Source organism: Suricata suricatta, chromosome 15 (genome assembly GCF_006229205.1).
Source record: "Suricata suricatta isolate VVHF042 chromosome 15, meerkat_22Aug2017_6uvM2_HiC, whole genome shotgun sequence".
NCBI lineage: Eukaryota > Metazoa > Chordata > Mammalia > Carnivora > Herpestidae > Suricata > Suricata suricatta.
In genome coordinates this window covers 54065188-54085087 of record NC_043714.1, presented here as the reverse complement: position 1 = coordinate 54085087, position 19900 = coordinate 54065188, and the positions used below count along the sequence as shown (strand labels likewise).

The 19900-nt window shown below is 32.6% G+C and overlaps 1 protein-coding gene across 3 annotated transcripts in view; it reads left to right on the top strand.

Moving 5' to 3' along the window:
• The window catches only part of CSMD3 (CUB and Sushi multiple domains 3), a 1185533-nt gene that overhangs the window by 259819 nt on the left and 905814 nt on the right, over window positions 1-19900 (top strand). For all 3 annotated transcript variants that reach the window (XM_029923716.1, XM_029923715.1, XM_029923714.1), the window contains exon 4: window positions 6023-6217. In XM_029923716.1, coding sequence (XP_029779576.1) covers window positions 6023-6217 — 195 coding nt within the window. The remainder of the gene's footprint in view (window positions 1-6022; window positions 6218-19900) is intronic.

Genomic DNA, 19900 nt, shown 5'->3' with positions numbered 1-19900 from the left:
GCCTGGCATGGTACTTCATGCATAATACCTACTAACACATTAAATAATTAATGAATCAGTGACACCCAAAGGGAAGCTTTGTAAATTTGGTTGTATGAATTTTCTATTGGGAATTGAAATTACACCTTGAATTTCATTTATGACCTAGAGAGGAGTGATTGAATTTTACCTTTGATTAAATCACTGTTTTCTGGGTAATTTTTAAGACATCAGCAATCATCTAAGGAAATTAATTAACATTTAATGAAGACATGCCCTACCTCTAGTAGATCATAACTTAATCACACCTAATTAGAAATCTCAAATGCAAAATTGATTAAAATAAAAATAAACCTGCAATTTGTTGAGCTAATAATAATACCTGCCATGTATTGTTTGCTAGGCATGTGAATGACTTACATATATTGTCTTATGTAATTATATTAACAGCCCTATAAAGTTGATATTATCATGTGCAAATAGTGTACATACAGTATTCTGGCTGTCCATCTTGTTTTTTTAAGTGTTTGAATTATTTATTTTCAGAGAGAGAGAGAGAGTATGTGCATGCAAGAGAGTGAGTGAGCGAGAATGGGGGAGAGGGAGAGAGAGAGGGAGAAAGAATCCAAAGAAGGCTACACAAGGAGCCTACCACAAGGCTCAATTTCGTAAACCGTGAGATCATGACCTGAGCTGACATCAAGAGTTGGACACCCAACTAACTGAGCCACCCAGGAGCTCCTGGCTAGTCAGTTTTTTAATAATTAATTTTCATGACCCTATTTACCAATGAATCATTTTAAAGATTAAATTAATATTTAATTAGTAAGCTCACAAGGTATGTGTCATACACACTTGTAAAAATTTCTTCTCATGTGTATGTTTAGAGTATATTTCAGTAATTTACCCCAAATCATTTCCTCTGTAGAGCTTATAGTATCTCCTTCTAAAAACATTTGACAACATAAATAGTTCCCCTTTCTAGTCATGAACCAATGAAGAGGATATATATTCTATCTTTGGCCAACTCTTTTGGAATATTCTTTTCAATTCTGTTTCTACCCTAGCACACCCATTAAACCTTGCCAAATCTAATAACTATTACAGTACTTTGCATCTTACATTTCCAAATTTTGAACATACTTAATGCATATATAACTCTGTGTCCTGATGCAGATCTGTTTAAACTTGACTTTATTGGGAAATTCCTTTCAGACCATCTCTTAAGCAAGACTAAGTTTTCACATTTGCATATTTTCATTAGAGCCTGTGTGTTTCCTTTATCCCACTTGTTGTGTTGTAATTAATGGTATGTAATTACTTGCTTGCTGACTTGGTCAACACCAAGTTGATAAATTCTATTAGGGCAGGGCCATGTCTGTCATTTACAAAACTATATCCCCAAAGAATTGCCCATAATAACTGCTTAATAAACACTTGTGAAATGACTATGTGTTTTTCATGGACAATAACATACAATTGTGAAGTAATCTATGTCTTTATTTTTCTTTAACGTTAGGGACATCTAGGCTTGAACTACAAGTCTATTCATTAGTTGAATGACCTTGGGATAATTAATCTGAGTCTCAGTTTCCCTTTCTGTAGAGTGGGGAAAATCATATATAGTGTTGGATAATTTGTGAGCTCTAAGTGGGAATGTATATGCCTAAGTGACTAAAAATGAGGATGGCTCACAGCTCATCTAAACAATTAAGGCTATTCACTTTTTCAAATTGTAAACTCTTAGAAAGTAAGGAAGGAGGTGTTGCTTTAACAATATACATCACAGAGCACCAATGTTAATACTAACCCTCAAGAGCTTCTGATGAAGGAAATAGTTGTGCCAATTACTAAGTACTTCATAGTTTATGTTTCCTTTTAACTAATATGGAAGAGTGTCAATGAACCCCAAACTCAATGACACAATTGGAGTTTTATTTATCTTGTATCTTTCTCAAGTAATTTTTTGCTGTATCAATAATTATACATTAGCAGTTTATGTTGCCAAAATGCCTTCACATTATTTGTTTATAATTTCATTATCTCTGAGAAGAGAGGATAAATAAAATGCATATATTTCTAGCAAAAAAATGGATGAATTTTAAATTGACTCAATCATTTGGACAGGACAGTAAACTTACAAAAAGGGTCTCTGAAATGTTCAGAAACTTTTTTTTTTTAAATGAGGACATCCTCTCTTCTTTCGCTCTGCCCCTCCCCTCCCCTGCCCTCCTCTCCTCTCTTTACCAGAGAGAGTGCACAAGTGGGGGAGAGATGCAGAGGGAGAGAGAGAATCTTAAGTAGACTCCATGACCAGCACAGAGCCTGACTCAGGGCTTGATCTTACAACCTAGAGATAGTGACCTGAACCTAAATCAAGAGTTCAATGTTTAACTGACTAAACTATCCATGCACCCCTTCAGAAACATTTATTGAGTCTAGAGTCTTCAGATATGTTTTCCAGTAATCTCAATTCACTAAACTACACACTCTTGAATATTTTCAGTTTATTCATAAACACAGTCTCATGACACAGATCCCAAGAATAAATTCAAATAAGGCTTCAGTACATGAGGAGTTTTACATATTTATTTTTTCATTAAAAAGAATTGATCAGTGCTCAAACAATAGTATCATGACAATAACTTTATAGTACTCTCCCCAGAGTACTCCAATCCCATTTTAATATTTGCATTATGGAATAGATGATAAGAATATGTCAGGTTCTATAATTGTTTTATTTTGATCACCTAAACTTTTCAATACAAATATTAGTGTCATCTGTTGATAAAAGAAGATAACCGAATCTATTTGGCAATTCTACTTTTTATAGATGTAATTCTTTCCTTCAGAAACAGTGAAGTAACAAGAATGGTGTCGTTTTCTTACAGATACATTTGATGAAATAACATGAAAATTCTTTATTGCTTAAATCTCTATTCATCTTAAAGATTTTATAATAAACAATATCACCACTTATTGCAAATACCATGCATATTAATTATTAGTTTATAATCTGCATTACTGAAAATTGTAGAATGGTAGAGTATGGTTTTTTTCCCCTCTGCAATTCAAAGTCATGATAGCTGGCAGAAACAATGTCTAAAAATTAGTGTAACTTAGCTAGTTCAAAGATCTTATACTAACAAGTTTAAATATGAAGCATTATTTTATTTTTCAAAAAAATCAAGACTAAAAAGTGAATATTCAATCAGAATATAGCACTTTTTGATGGTGAGCTCTGTAATTCTTTCAGTTAATAATTCCTCCTTGGCTGTGTGTCTTAAAATGCGCATAGTTTAGAGAGAAGTCCCAAATTAAAGGGTTGGGAGAGGACAAAAATTAAATTCCATGGGGTGCCAAGGTGGCTTAATCAGTTAAGTGCGACTCTTGATTTCAGCTCAGGTCATAATCTCACAGATCATGGGATCCAGCCCTGTGTCAGTCTCTCCACTGATAGCATGCAACCTGCTTAGGATTCTCTCTCTCCCTCTCTCTCTGCCCCTGTTCATGCTCTCTCTCTTTCTCTCTCAAAATAAATAAATAAGTAAACCTGAAAAATTAAAAAAAAAAAAAGGCATCCATGAGCAGTAGCTATAGAATTGGGGTCTATTAAACCTGAATGTGAAACACCTTAATAACTGTCTTCATTAGTTTTATCTACAGAGGATGATGGGTAATTCTTGTTTTATGAAGGTCAAAAGACAAGGACAATCAACAGTAGGAATTTCCTTAAGGTGGACCATATATGTTTTAGAATTATCTTTTTTGAGTTTTATTTTGAAATAGCCTAACTTCTTATCTCTCTGTTCGTTTAGAAATAATTCAGCCACAAGGCAGGCAATAGATTAGGTAATGTATTAAGATTCCAGCCCAATTCCAATTCCAGTATTGTTATTCATCCACTGACTTCCTGTTTTCCATTTTTGCTTTAGGTATTTTTTTCTGCTTCATGTTTATTTGTTCACTTAAATCAAAGTTAAATCAGAGTACAAGAAATACTTAGAACTTCATTCTTCCACCTAACTGCTTCTTGTGAAATAATTTGGAAACTGCTTTTTCTCCTGGATATATAACTTTATGATAATTGAAGTCCTGACCTTAATTATTTTTTAGGAGGTGAGAGGAAAAGGAGTAGATTGATTCTAAGGCCACAAGTGTAGTTTCATTAAAAGAATTTCCTTTGTTATGACTGTATGCGAGGGACTGAACGCCACTCATTTCATCAAAACTTATTAACCCCACAGTCTCTTGCAGCAGATGTCTCCTGTGTTAATCAAATGAATTTTTGAAAAATAATAGCTATTGCAAAATATACTGTTCACTTAAAAAGTATTTTTAAAGAATTATTCAAAATTCACAGACAATGTGTTTTAAATTTTACTAAAAAGTACTTTTAGCATATTCCTTGGAGAAGTATTAGAGATCATTACTCTTGGTTACTGACACTTATATTTTATAGATATTAGTTTATAATGTAATAAATTAAGAAGAAGCTTATTGTTATTTATAGAAACCATTGCTATTTAATTAATATTGGTTAATTTTTTTAACTTTTTTAGGTTTTAGACTCTAAGATAATTGTCCAAAATTAAAGGAAATGTTTTCTAATATATGTAATGCAAGTTCTATAAAACCTCAATACATTTTTCATTGATTAAACTGATTGCATTTGAAATTTATCACTGATATTTTTCACTATCATTGAAAAGTATATACAGAAAACAGTTCATTTACAAAACAGTTTCAAAAGTACTATAAGCCTAATATTGGTAAAAATAGAAAATTTCATCTCTGTGTACACTTATTTATAAATGACCATAACTTTTGTAAAATTGCATCTACATATTAATGTTTTTACTGACTGCCATTGATATTTTTAATATTATGTTGGCTTATAGAGATTTGGTTTAATAGAAAATAACATTGCATGGAATTTACTATGCAAATGGTATAAATATCAAGGCAAATGGAAACATACTTCATTTTTGTGTTGGAGTGTCTTTTTTAGCTTTTTATTTTGCAAAAATTTCAGACTTTCATTTAGATGGTGAAAACAGTGCAGAATTCCCCTGTACTCTAATCCAGCTTCTCTTAACATCAATTACTTCTGTAACCATAGCATAATTGTCAGAGAAGGAAATTAACATTTTGTATAATACCATTAACTAGACTATAGCCTACTCAGACGTGAATACTTTTCAGCTCCTAATTCATTAGTTTGTATTTGTATTGATAATTATTTAGTGTATGAAAGATAGCAGTAGTAGAAAATTTAGAAAATAACATCAGGAAAAATAAAGTTCTATAAGTTTGCTATTTTTATATATTTTCTTTCCATTTTTTTCATTTACAGTGAAATTGAATTTTTCCTGGAATATATATTACTTTAAAAAATTTCTTACATTTGGATACTGGTATACTTTTAAACATCCATTAATAAAATAAGGCACTGGACAAAATATCCTAACATAACGGGCATTTTCCAGATATTTTACATATCAATCTATTTAAAATTTCACAATTGTATGCATTTATTATTATTATTGTAAGTTTACCTTTAAAAATTGGAAATTCAGGTTCAATCTCCCCAACTTGAAAAATGTCTATTTCTTTACTGTATTTTTTTGATTTTCATGGAAAAAAAGGTTTCCAGCCATTTATATATGTGTTTCCAGAGAAATGCTTCTGTTTTAGGGTTAAGCTGAAGCATCAAAGTAATTGGGAGCATATTAATGAGGCTTGATTTGCTGATTACTGTGTTAGTAGAATGTCACTTTGACAAAGTCATGTAAATGGTATTAATCTTATCTTTAATTATCTGTAATATATGAGTAAATTGATTTTTAAAATTGCTAGAAAGATTAAATACTATAAAATCTTTAAATTTTCCCTTTCCATAGCTCTGTGTTACGTGTTAAAGTGGAAGACATTTCCTTTATTGTGACTCTTTAAAAGGAAAACAGACATTTGTATCTACCTATAATTTTTTAAATCTAAAACTTTAAAATATGTAAACTCTCCTTTTCTCTCTCTTTTTTAGAATTGCAGAGTAGCTCTTGTGGAAATCCAGGAGTGCCACCGAAAGGTATATTATATGGTACCCGGTTCGACGTTGGGGACAAGATCCGCTACAGCTGTGTGACTGGATATATTCTTGATGGCCACCCTCAACTCACCTGTATAGCCAATTCAGTTAATACAGCCTCATGGGATTTTCCTGTTCCCATATGCAGAGGTAAAGAAAACATCATATTTATTCTTATGCTGATTGAATATTCGTTTGATATAATGAAAATGCTTCAAAAGTAAGAGTTGTAATCAGTATATTAGCAAAATATGTTAGGCTCTTGGTGCTTATTCCTTTTATAAAATTGGAAGTTAAAAGAAAAAGAAATCTATGTATTTGTATACTACATGACAACTTTAGGAAAAAAAACTTGCCAAAATAAGACTTTACTTGTGAAATGAAATAGTGTATCTCTACATTTACATACATATTTATGTATACATTGTGTATTATGTGTCTTCATACTTATATTAGAAAAACATGAAGTTTATGATATTTAGAAATTTAATTAGTCTATAAAAGTCATAGTTTTGTTTACATTTTGAAATATAGACTGAATCATCTTTTAAAAAATCTGGTGGAAGACTTAGCTTGGGATTTGTGAAATAAGATAGCTGTATAGTTTATATAGTTTTTTTTAATGGATACAGATTAAGATTATTTATGGGGAATCATAATAATAATCTAATGTGGACAAAGTTTTGGAATACAGAGCCTGGAATATAGAACATGTTCTGTTTGGTGGAAGCTGAATTCATGGACAAATCTTACACACAGAAATGTGTGAGGCGAATGTTGTCTTCTGTGGGCCGGCTTTTTCTAACAAACAAAAGATAAATGACTCCTAGCTCCTTTATCTTTTGGCATTTGCTTTCTGTAGGAATGGGAGGTAGGAATGTCCAACTTCTGGTCTGAGTTACTTTGCAGCTTCCTCTCCAACACGTGGCTGCAAGGGCATGCCTGACGGACTCCTGAAAATCAGACACAGCTAGCTTCTTATTCCAGTTTTGACAATGACCATCTGAGTTACTTCATGTACTTGATAGGATTTATATCAACTCTTTGTGATTTATTTATCTCATTTAACCAAGGAGAGAGGGAAGGTGGAAGGGAGAGAGGGAGGGGGGGAAGAGAGAGAGAGAGATTGAGAAAACATCTATTCCATTTGTTGTGAAGATTAGGTAAGAAAACCTATAGCTGCCACTTAGTAAAGTGTGTGCCACACTTTGAAATTCTTTCAGTGTTAGCTGCCTTTGCTGCTATAGCTGCTGCTGCTGCTGCTGCTTCTGCTTGTTTTTACTAATACTGCTGCCTTGGCTGCTGCTATTTCTCTGACTACTATTAGCTACCATGTCACTGAACACTTAGAACATCATTTGATCACTATACGGTATTAAGAAATTTATAAGCATAGTAACTTTTAAATTTCATAACAGTACAGAACCAATGTGCACACATTTTGAAATAACTGTTCAAGGTTCTTCAGTTAGTCAGTGTCCAGAAGTACAGAGTCAAGTTTTACTGGACTTGCAAGTTAACAAATTTCTCTGCTACAGTTTCTTGGGTGTTGATAGAAGACACCAGACTCTTGGGTCAGAAACAAAGGATATTTTATTATACACAGGAATGTCAGCAGCCACAGTATTAACATTTGTGCTGGTTCGTTGGTTCTCTAAGCCCTAAATCTCATAGACTGATATGAAGAGTGTAAGGTATCTGCCCACATGGTTAGAGGTATTATAGGAGAAGAACCATGAGCTTAGGAAAATTGAATTCTTAAAATGAGCATGTCTTCTCTTTGCTCTGGAGGGCAACCCTATCTCTATCCCCCAGGCTTATATGCAAACTGCCCTTTACTCTGGTGGAAGACCCTGTCTTCTGAGACTATTTCTTGTGAAAACATCTTTGAAAAGAGTCTACTATAAAAAGCAGAAAGTCAGTTGGAATTTCTGCTTACAAGATGTGAAGAAATATTAGAATCCATGGGCAAATTTCTCCCAATTTGGGGTGTGGTGGAAATTCTAGATTTGAATCCATTCTGTTTGATTCCAAAGCTTAAGCTTGTTACCCTTTTGATACTTCACCAAAATAATCTGCATCTCTCTTCAAAATTACTTTTATGATAAGTTGGGGGATATGGAGCTTTATATGTGAATCAAAGACTGTAGTCATTATTTTAAGGCATAAAACTTCCTAAATCAAAAGGACGTATTAAGGTAGTTAAAACCAAGAAACACTTTAAGAGATTTCAGTAGAGTACTTCCAATACTACCTGAACATTACTTCCTATTTTGGGACTCCTTTATCTCAGTTCATATACAAGCCTTGGAACCAAAAAGATACAAGTTTAAATACTAGTTTTGCCCCTTATTGACTATAGCACTTAAATGAAAATGTTATTACTTTTGGAAACTATTTATTAGCTATAATAGGATGAAGAGATAGAAATGCCAACATCACAGTACTATTGGAGTTTAATATGATGACACCAGATACATACCTAGTTACTATTTATGCTAGCTCTGTCTACCCTCTTTTCCTTAGTATTTCTTACCATCTCCTCCCTAAAGAAAAAAAAATCATAGCCAACAAAATATGGATGGACAATATCAATTACCCTTATATCCAAGTCTAACCCTGAAATCAGTACCTCTATCTTTTTACTGCGGTTTTGTTTTCCCGGAGTATGTACTCTACTTCTCATCCCCAAGTGTCTTTAGGCTTATTATTTCCTTTGACTTCCATTTTAACCTCTATGGTTTTCATCTATCAAAAATATGGCACCCCACCCTATTTTTAGAAATTCTGCCTGTTCAACTTCAATCTGACAAGGTTATCTTTTCTTCTCTTTAGCAATAATACCAATACATATATTTACTCATTTACTCATATATTTATTAGGGCCTTACCTGTGTGAAGTATTAGTTCATGTATTAAAAATCAAAAGATAATTAAGAAACAGGTGTTGCCTTTGAGCATCCAGTTCTAGTGGGTCTGATCATTATGTAATCAGATAATTACAATAATGTGTGATAATTGCTTTAATATCAGAATCTGTAGCATGTGTTAGGCACCTTGATAAGGATGAACTTAATCCTACCCAGTTGAGTGGAAGAAAGTTCAGGTAGGGACAGCAGATTTAACAAAGGACTAGCTAAAAATAAAAACTATATAGAGCAAGAACATTTTCAATGAGGCAATAATTTCCTTTTTAGCCTTAGAAATAGTTCTGGTGTGTTACTAATATTCACTGGCTAAAGGCAGAGACTGTGAAGTCAGACTTCATATGGCACATGATCTAATTTTCTAAGAAGCAATTTATCTCCCATCAAGCAATTTTTTTAACTTAAAGAATAGAGGCATTGAGGATTGGGTTTTATGTGATTGTCATTCAGTTCAAAAGAAAAGATAGACTATTCAGTCCATAGCTTTTTCCCTCTGCTCTTTGCCACTTGATAGCATACTGATTCTTTAATTTATAACTTTGCAGGGGGCTGATAACCCTGCAATGATCTGTTTATTGCTTTCCCTGCAGTTTACATAGTGTCTCTCCTTGACAAAACCCTTGCTTTCAAAAAATTCTTTCGATGCTTCCCAACAATGATAGTTTAATTAAGAAAAACGAATGCCACATCAACCTAGAGGGTATGGTGCAAGGGTTTTTGTGTTTGTTCACAGGCAGGGTGGATTTTATCAACACCATCTGCTAGGATTTGAAAAAGACCATTAACTGGTGCTGAAAGTGAACATGAATTCCTGTGCTGTATGTCTGGACTGAAAATACCTGGTGTACATGCCTTTTCTGCACTCCCTTCTTTCATAGACATTTCTGTGATCTTTATTCCTGAGGAGCACCTGTCAACTCAGTGTTCCCAGCATTCCTTACTGATTAAGAGCAGCTGGCAGACAAGGTGAAATGGAATATACTTTTCCTAAATTAAAAGTTCTAAAATTCATGATGATATTCTATATTCAGAATGGCATTTTCATATACCCACCCCAGGGCAAACTAATAAAAGTATTTGTAGAAGTTACATGTAAATTATAGTGTTTTAAATGAACCTAAATGTGAGTCCACAAGAAGTCAAATCATTTGATGGAAGAATTAATATATTAAGATTTAAGTCATCAATCATAGAAAATTTAAGGTTGTGTCAGAGTGAATTTCAGATTCATTAGAGAAAGTTCTAAAGGAATGTTATATTTACAAAAAGGTGTTATGTTTTCTTGATGATTTGAGTTTATTTATAGCCCAAAGTAAAGATCTTAGAATCCATAGAGGTTTCCAGAAAAGCAATAATCAATCAAGGGATATGGTGTTGTCAAATGTTGACAGAGTTTGTTTTAATTTGATGGGTGAGATCCTTTGGGGAGAAGGGATTTATGTTAAGTGATGTAGATGTCATGTAGTTAGTTGGTGCCATGTGACCTGAACCAAATATTTGACAGGACAGATAAGCAAAAGGGCTAATGACCAGACTGTTGTTTCTGACAAAGCAGACGAAATTGCCATTAGCTACATCAGCAGTGAGGAGTGAAAAGGATCTTCCATGTTTTATTCTTGGGAATAAGACTATCTTCTACTACAATGTGGTAAAGAATACAGTCAATGGAAAAAAGAGCATCAGTTTGTTTTGTTAGAACATAACTTTATTCTCCTACTTGAAACCTTGATCAACAATTCTGGATCAAAAATGTATTACCAAAGCATGGAACTGGGAAGAGCAATTAGGGGTAATAAGTGAAGAAGGGGAAAGAGGAGGGAAGGTTTAGGCAGATGTTTTCCATATGCAACTTGTACCAAAAGCCTTCCAAAGAAATAGTGATTTCTGATCAAGATTAGAAGTAAAACAAACAGCCAAGCCCCCCCCTCAAAAAACCAAACCCAAACAAACAAACAAACTAGTTGAGACTGTTGAAAAAAAGTAATGCTTGTGAAGGTCACACTCTTGAGCCTAGTGTCAGAATGTTCATTGTGTTTATATGCTCCCTTGTTCAGTGTTCTGGAAACCATCACAAAAAGGCATTAGAGGACAAAAAATTCCAGCGATTCTATGTATAAACCCCAATTAAACACTTTTGCATGTGTCAATGCTGAGATACGATATTCATCACTCAGTATTCAGTTAATGGATTAGCAACAGATCTGGCTATTGATAAGACCTAAGTACAAAAATAATTAAAAGTGAAAACTGGAAAATATTTTATTGAATCTGGAACAAAACACATAAATAACTCAGTGGCATGCTTCTATCCATTTCTGTAGAGTGCTTAAATATAATACTAAGCTGCAAATTGAAAAAAAATGAAATATTTTAGTTTTTTTTTAAGAAAGTGTGTGAGCATGGGAGAAGAGAGAGAGGGAAAGATAATCCCAAGCAGTCTCCTATTGTTAGAAAAGAGCCTGATGTGGGGCTTGAACTCACAAACTGTGAGATCATGATATCAGCCAAAATCAAGAGTCAGATACTTAACCAACTGAGCCACACAAGTGCCCCCAAAATATTTTTTAATGTGAAATTTTCTGTGCTAAATCAAGTGAAAGCCTAGTGTTTTTATTTCTTTTTAAAATTCCCTATAACATTACTTTTTGACATTTTTTCTTTTGAAGCTAAAATCTGTAGTTTCTTTTTAATATTTGATAAAGAAAATCTATTAAATTGCATTCTTTTATCTTAAATCTATTCCCAAAGGAGATAATGTTTTAGTATAACTCCCTGAATTATAGAAAGAATAGTATTAGTGATAAACTGTTCTATGCAAGAGAAAAAATGAACTCAGACTCACTGTTGAATATCAAAATGTCATGAGCCATACTGTGTATTTTATTTGTTTTGAAAATTGGGGCTTTTATGGTTTGATTCAGTCAATTTCCAAAGACTTTTTTAAAAATTTGTTTTGGTTTATTTTTTGAAAGAACAGGTTTCTTTTTTTTTCTCATGTTTACTCATTTATTTTGAAAGTGAGAGAAAGAGTGCCTGGGCACACTAGCGGGGGAGGAGCAGTGAGAGAGGTTGAGAGAATCCCAAGCAGGTTCCACGTTGTCAGGAAGAGCCCAACATGAGGACTGAACTCATGAATTGAGATCATGACTTAAACAAAAATTGAATCAGACACTTAACCAACTGAGTCACCCAGGTGTCCCCCCAAAATGGTATTTTAAAATATTATCTCAGGAACTGTTTTAGCAGACTTGTCATCGTTACCTGAGCAACATTATTTGGCCACCGTGTCTTTCTGTCCTTTCACATAGAGGGGTCTGGTCTCTTCATGCAAACTGCTATATTTGATAGTAATGAGGAAACCATTTTCAGTATGCCTTTTAATAAACAAGCAAGCTAAGCATGTATAATTTGGTAATGGGTTTATATTATTACCACAAGGACAGTCAGGTCACAAGGAAACATTTGCAAGTGTCCAGATCACCTGCTGCTTCATCTCTCCCTGGAAAATGGAGGCTGTTCCATCAACAATCAGTCCAACACTCAATCATCCTCTTCTGTACCGTAATCTTGTTCTGAAAAGTCCTTTTGTGTGATAAAATGCTGTAAATGTCTTGATTAAAGTATCCAGCTTGAAGGAGCAAAAGCCACATGATTTGTCTTTGAGGGTACAAGATATGTGAGCTGATTGGCCTTCCTGCCCTGAATTACCTGAGTGTGTTGTTTCTTATGTTAGAACTTGAGTATTTTTCCCTACTTAGGAGCCTGTGAATGTTAGAGATTCGTTTAAATGAGGTAATATTTTTAAATATCTTATAATGCCTAGCACATAGAAGTTAGTAAACACTTGCAAGTTGGTTTCAAATACATAAAAAAGTAATTTAAATAATATAGATATTATAGCTATCACTTGTGTTAAATATGTGTTCAGTCTATTTAAAAATATATGTTGATAGTTAAACATGTGCCTATTTCTCTGATGTATTGGAAAATACTTTTTTTAAGATAACAGACTAAAAAATCTGTGAAGAGTGGACTCTGGACTAATAAAAGTCTTGGTTTACTTTACCTCTCTGCCACTAAATTATATAGAAACTCTATCTAGATATTTAGTTTTTCAGATTATAGTTTTCTAATCTGTATAATAGGGAAGTCCTCACTACTTTATAGTATTAAAATAAGGATCCTATTACTGAATGTATGTAACAAATCTATAATAATTAATAGGTAATAATTATTTTATTTCTATCATCATTATTAAAACAGTTATTTGAAAACTGGTAGCACGAGAGAATGGATATATCTATTTTCTAGGATCATTTAGTCAGTGGAATCAATTTTTATCAGAGTTATGATGGTTAAAGGGAATTTAAGCCCCACATTAGCTTAGAAAATTAGGTTCGGATCAGCAAGTAATATACATCATCAGTGAAAATGTGTTTCTCAAGCAGTAACAGCATTTCTGAGTTATTCATTTCTGGGAGTTCTCACATTTGAAGTATATTCGATAACTATACTGATATGTATTAAGAAGTCATTATTCACAGGCTACACTGCTAAGTGAAGTGATGGATGAAACAGCCCCAGTCCTCATGAAACTCAGAATTTATTGAATACTGGATCTTTTCTTTGGAAGATGCTCTCTTTGGTCACCTCAAAAAATAGAATGGCATAGGTGAAGGCCTTCAGTGTGTTTGATATTTAGAGAGGAAAATCAGGGTATCTTGTTCTTCCCATATAATTGTCCTTTCCCCTGCTGGTGCAACTAACAGTCAGCCATGACTTCAACATTCAACTCACACATTACTTTTCCCCATTTAATATTAATATGCTGTATCTTTCTCCATTCAGGAAGCTGTTTATTTCCCTTTTTCTATTTTACATAGGCTAACTCAAACATTTTTGTGGCTTTACTCAATTGTACTAGTTCTTTTTCTTCATCTGCCATTCTTATATACTAATTCATTTTCTTTGACAACAAAGACATAGTCGTTAGATCTATATTTTTTGGATTACAGGCTATCATAATGTATTATCAAGTGCAGAGGTTGGTTCTTTTTTCTTAATTTCATTTGTTTCTCTTCCTGTACAATTCTTAGAAAAGTGCCAACCATGTGTATTTTTAAAGTCAAAGACAAGTGAGCTTCATTTTGAGGCAACTGAGTCTTTGGGTTTTTATGCCTATTCGGTATAATTTTGAGCCCTTCACTTTTATGGAATTTTGTTTACTTGGAGTTTTTGTTTACTTGTTTTGATAATATAAAATATTCTAAGTGAAAGATCTAAATTATTTGAGGAAAGTTTATATTTTTTGATATAACTACAACAAATAGTTTCATAATATTGCTCCCAAAATAAAAATAAATAATAAAAATTTTAAAAATAAAATAAAAATTTTAAAGCATTAAGTAATATCCCTTTCTAACAACAATCTACATTTCAAAACATGTAGAAAGATAGAAAAAATATATTATTTTGGTGTCTGCAAAGCATTCACATGATTATATAGGACGTCACTTCAAGAAAAAATACTGGATCATGCTTAGCCAAAAATATATTGACAACTTCAGAATTTCCTGTGGTGAAATAGGCTGTTCAATCTATAAGAACCTTGAAAAGCACTCATATAACTTCCTACTAGGATTTAAACTCAGTGAACCACAGCGATGGCTATTTGGTATTCTGTTGCTCTTTATAAAGTCACCATTCTAAAGCTGAGGCGAAATAATTTTGGATGAAGAAGGAAAGGGAATGGAAGCCCGCCACATTGAATAATGTCATAGGACACATTTTAGTGGACTAACTTTATATGAAAAGTTCCTGTCTTTTGGGGTATGAAAGCCCAGTAATAAAAATTTTTATAAAATCATTCTGGAAGGACTATTCACACAGTTTTGGTTGTAAGCTCCGTCTCCCCCTATTTATCAGGCGCTCGCTGTCTTAGTAAGTTATGGTAGGAGTACACATGGTTGAGCCATTCAGTGATGAAGGATCTTGCATATAGTCAATAATGGAGGACAAAATCACACAGCACAAACTTCAAGGCCTTCAGAAACTCTACTTTTTTGGTCTATTGCTTAGTGTGCTCAAAACCTAAAATCTATCTAAAGTCATTTTCCTTAGGTGTTTCCCCAATATAATTCTGACTCAATAGAACTGACATACTTTTATTTACTTACTCTCTAAGTCTTAAGTATGTCAAACTAGTATTGACTATCTCAAATTTTGAGGGCGTCTTGAAAAAGTGGCATTTTATCTATTGTCTTTGTTTTTCTCATATGTATGCCACTACTTTCTTGTGTATTGACCAAAGCAATTTTCTCTTATTTAGTGCTCCTTGTGTTTGAGGTTACCATAGTATTCAAACTAACTTAAAATATTAAGATCATGTGTTTATTTGTCTTTAAATTTTAAGTAATTAAAAATAATTGATGCAGGAGCAGCTGGGTGGCTCAGTCAGTTAAGAGTCCAACTCTTGTTTGCGGCTCAGGTCATGTTCTCATGGTTCATAGGATCAAGCCTTGTGTTGGTCTCTGTGCTGACAGCATGGAGCCTGCTTGGGATTCTTTCTTTCCCTCTCTCTCTCTGCCCCTCCACTGTGCATACATGTGCACACACTCTCTCAAGATAAATAAACATAAAAAAATCAATTGATGCAGAATTAAAAACATGACACACATAGCAAACAAAATGAATTAAATGTAAATAATGATAGTCATGTTAGAAGAAAATAACTGAAGAGTGAAGTGGAACCAAGAGTAAGGTTAATACACAAAAATCATGTTCTGTATTATTATATATTTGTCAGAATCAGCATTAAGTTTTGTTTTATCTAGGTATCTAAACAAACTTGGGAAAACATGATCAGTTCATCATCTCACAAAGTAAAAACAAACAATTTGTGATGGAAAACCAAACTTGCAAAGTTGTGTAAGAAACTTCTTTAAGGAAAGTACACTATGATTTAATGGTCTGTGTCCTTTGCAATATCTGTATACTTGAACTCAAAGAACTTTTCCTGGGCTGTATCACATCATCTTACTGATATAAAACAAATCTTGGCTATTGAAAAGATCAAGGACTGTATTTGTAGAATAAATATAATCAAAACACACATGCCAGATGTCACTGTCCAATATGAGTGACTTATAAATCTATCTAGATTTGTTCTAACCCCATTTTTTTCTTTTTTTCTTTTTTTTTCAAAATTTGAATTTGTTACTTTGTAAATTTGGAATTTGACCTCTGAGGATAGAACCAAAAACATATTTATGCATTAATGTGATCTTAATTTTCTTTAAATTTAGTTATTGAATAGGTGCTTAATTTCTAAAATAAGTTAGTTTTTGTATTTATATATTTTATACAGCAAATTTACCATAAAAATAAAATGGAATTTAGTATTTTTAGTTTCTAAAGACTTCGTGCTTGGGATTAATATGTAATTGTTTATTTATAAATGTTGTATCAATTACTCCAGATTTTTTGAAAATGTATAATAGCAATTTTTATTACCCTTTCTAAAATGACTACTGATACTGAATTTTGTATCTACAATTTAAAAAAATGATTCTAAACAATGGAGATAAGGTCATTTTAAATTTAATTGGAAATTTTGAAAATCATCACATTACAAAGTATCATGCCTCAAAATATATATTGGGTATATTATTGCTATGTCCCCAAGTTTCACTCAAAACACTGAATTTAATAGTTGCATGTTAATAATAAGATGTAAAAATTATAGCAACATATTTTCCTATTATTAAGGGAGATATAAATCTTTGTATTTATATTCATTTAACAAATAACTATTGATGGAATGATGGAGAAGATATACACAACAGTTGCTGACTTTAAAACAGCTGATAGCACCTAGGAGGTACACATAATAAATACTGCAGTCTAGACAGCCCCTGCTGCTGTATTTCCCAAGAAAGGTACAAATAACACCTCAGAATTTCAGAGGTGGTTGAGGATTTTGGCTTGGTGAGAGATTAATATTGACAGAGGCCTGAAAATTATTGATGATATAATATTTTGCTGTATTTCCTTTTTATCTCATAACACTTAATGAACACTTTCTTTGAGTCAGAGACAGGTTTGAAACCTTTTCCCTATAATAACCCATTTAATCTTCTTAAGTTTTACAGAGTGAATACTATCTGAAACTCCATTATATAGATGGGGAGACTGAAGCATGATGCAGTTCAGAAAAATTCTCAAGATTACATAGCTAATTAAACTCAGAACTAGGATTTGAATTCAAGCAATTTTGCTCCAATATTTGAATTTTCTTAACATTTGTATTATACTCTCTTCCCCACTGTCTCCATTATAAAACTTTTCTTTCCATTTTTTTCTAAAATTGTAGCCGATATAAATGCTTGACATTTTTCATTAAATTAAGTCTAACCAACTACAGTCTTAAATTTATAACAAGTTACACTGTTGAAGAACTCTATTTTTCTTCTCATCTCACCTGAACTTCATTACTCATTTCAACTGAACATTTATTAATAATAATCTTTCCTACTTTCTTTGCTCTTCAGCAAACACTTTTCTAAGTCTTCAAGTTCTTTCGAGTGGTAAAAATAGAGAAAGCACTTTCTAGGGCTAGGGAACAAATATATTCAGTCATATATGACGTGCATAGTCGTGTGAATGCTTATAGCTGTGGTAACGTAACACATCATTGGGGAAACTAAAAATGAGATGACTTTGGCTGCTGAAGACAGATGTAGAGAGGAGAGATGATAAGTTCAACTGAGAGCATTGGTTGAAATCATATTTGGAGCATTTTTAAGTCTAGACTAAAGGAAACTTATCCTCTAGGCAGGTGTAAGTCATTAAGTGTATTTGAAAGTGAGATGACAAGCATGTTGTGTTTTTTTTGACAAGATATGTTAAGTGCTGTTCATGTAAAATTATCCATCATAAATGAGAGACCATCAGCAATAGGCAAAAAGTTTGTGTCCTCCATTTTGCAGACAGACACAAAATTTGCACAGATGTGGAAGATGGTTGAGAGAAGTTTCTATTTGACATCTGTCTTATCTGTTCAGGGTGCTGTAACAAAATATCATAGACTGGGTGGCTTATAAATTACATAACTTTATTGCTCACAGTGCTGGTGCTGGAAAGTCTCAGAATAAGGGATTAAGGCGTTAGTAAATTTCCACATATGAAATTTGGAGGGACATATACATTCGGTCTGTGCCACCATCTCAATAATAATAACACAGCTAATATTTATTAATTCATTATCATGTTATAAGGATAATTCTAAGCATTATAGTATACAAATTATCTCATTTTACTTTTATGAAGACATACCAATTATTCATGCATATTCCATTTCAAGTATCCACTGAGGCAAGTGGAGGTTAAAAACCTACAAAGTTTACATTAGAATAGGGCTTAAAACCTAGAAAACTAGAAACATTTTCTATAACATCTTGGTAAGATTTAAGAACCTGTGTAATTTTACAATGATGGTTAAGTTTGTCTGTGTATAATACTCTGATTATAGAAAGGTGGATTACCCTGGAGTGAATCCACCATCACTGATGTAGACAAATCAGGATCCATCCTCTAGGGCACCTGTAAATACTCAGAGGATAGGCTAAAATTTCCATTAGCAACAAAAAACTTGAGTTGCTATTGATACCTAGCTTAGTAAAAAATAAATGCTTAGTTAGGAACATGCTACAGTTAGCCGTGAAACATTTGATCAGAGAGGCCATCTTTAAAATTTAGTATCTTCACTATAGGATCTATTTTACTTCAGCATCTATTCTCTAAACAGAGTGTATTATTCTTGTCATATTGAAGATGATTTCTTTTAAAATGGAGAATTTCTAGGATGTTATGTGACATGTGTGTAGATTACTTCATAGGGATATTTGTATGATTTTCTTCTTTAGCAATTCCCAGCAACCTCAAAGGGAAGCTGTTCATTTGTATGGGAATAATTGTCACCTGGAATCCTTCTAAAGTTTTACTAATAAATTATATAACAAAATATATACTATAAGTTGTAGTTTTTTTTATATGCTATTGATACACAAGATCCAGGGAAAGTTAGTTTCATTCAATACAATGACATTCTTCTATAAATTATCAAAATTTAGAATTCTTCTCAGTTTAAAATACTTTTAACACATAATCCATGTATGGACCAGGGATTAAAAATGCAATTAAAGATGAGGAAGAAGAAGTAGGAAAGAAAAAATATAAAAACACTTAAAATATTGCTGTCTGAAAACTGTTTTCACTGTAAACATTTATTGGATTAAACATTAAAAAATATATAATCATCACTTATACTCTTCCAGCTGAATCAATGGAAATTATCTAATACATATCAATGAGCAATTTATTATTGAAGAAAATGTTAACCTACCTTGCTGAATCTTTTCTGGATGTTTATGGAAGAAAAATTGAGTAAGATTAATTGTCATGTTATTATAAATTATGATTTCCCAAATTATTTCCCAGTAAAACTTGTAAAATAACATGGATGAACATTATAAATTATTTGACTCTATTACTTTAAAGAATTTTACTCTATCAATTTATATTTTCATAAAAATCAATATATCACTCACAATTATTAACAAACCTGTTAATTACAATCATTTCTCCAGTCTCTAACATGTGGTTTTTGTGTGTTGTCTTTGCTGAGCACCAGTGTTTTGATTAGCTGATAGGAGGTGAACTTTTCATTGATATAGCAGACAGCAGGAGTGGTAGGGAGAGGACACTTTCATTGTTTTCCATCATTTGAGCAATATTGCAATCAATTTATATCCTACATCATTAGTCAAGTGACCTTTAGTGTATTTTCTATTATTTTGTAGGAATAAATTATTAGTGAAGAGGAGTTTAATCATTTAATGAGAACCTC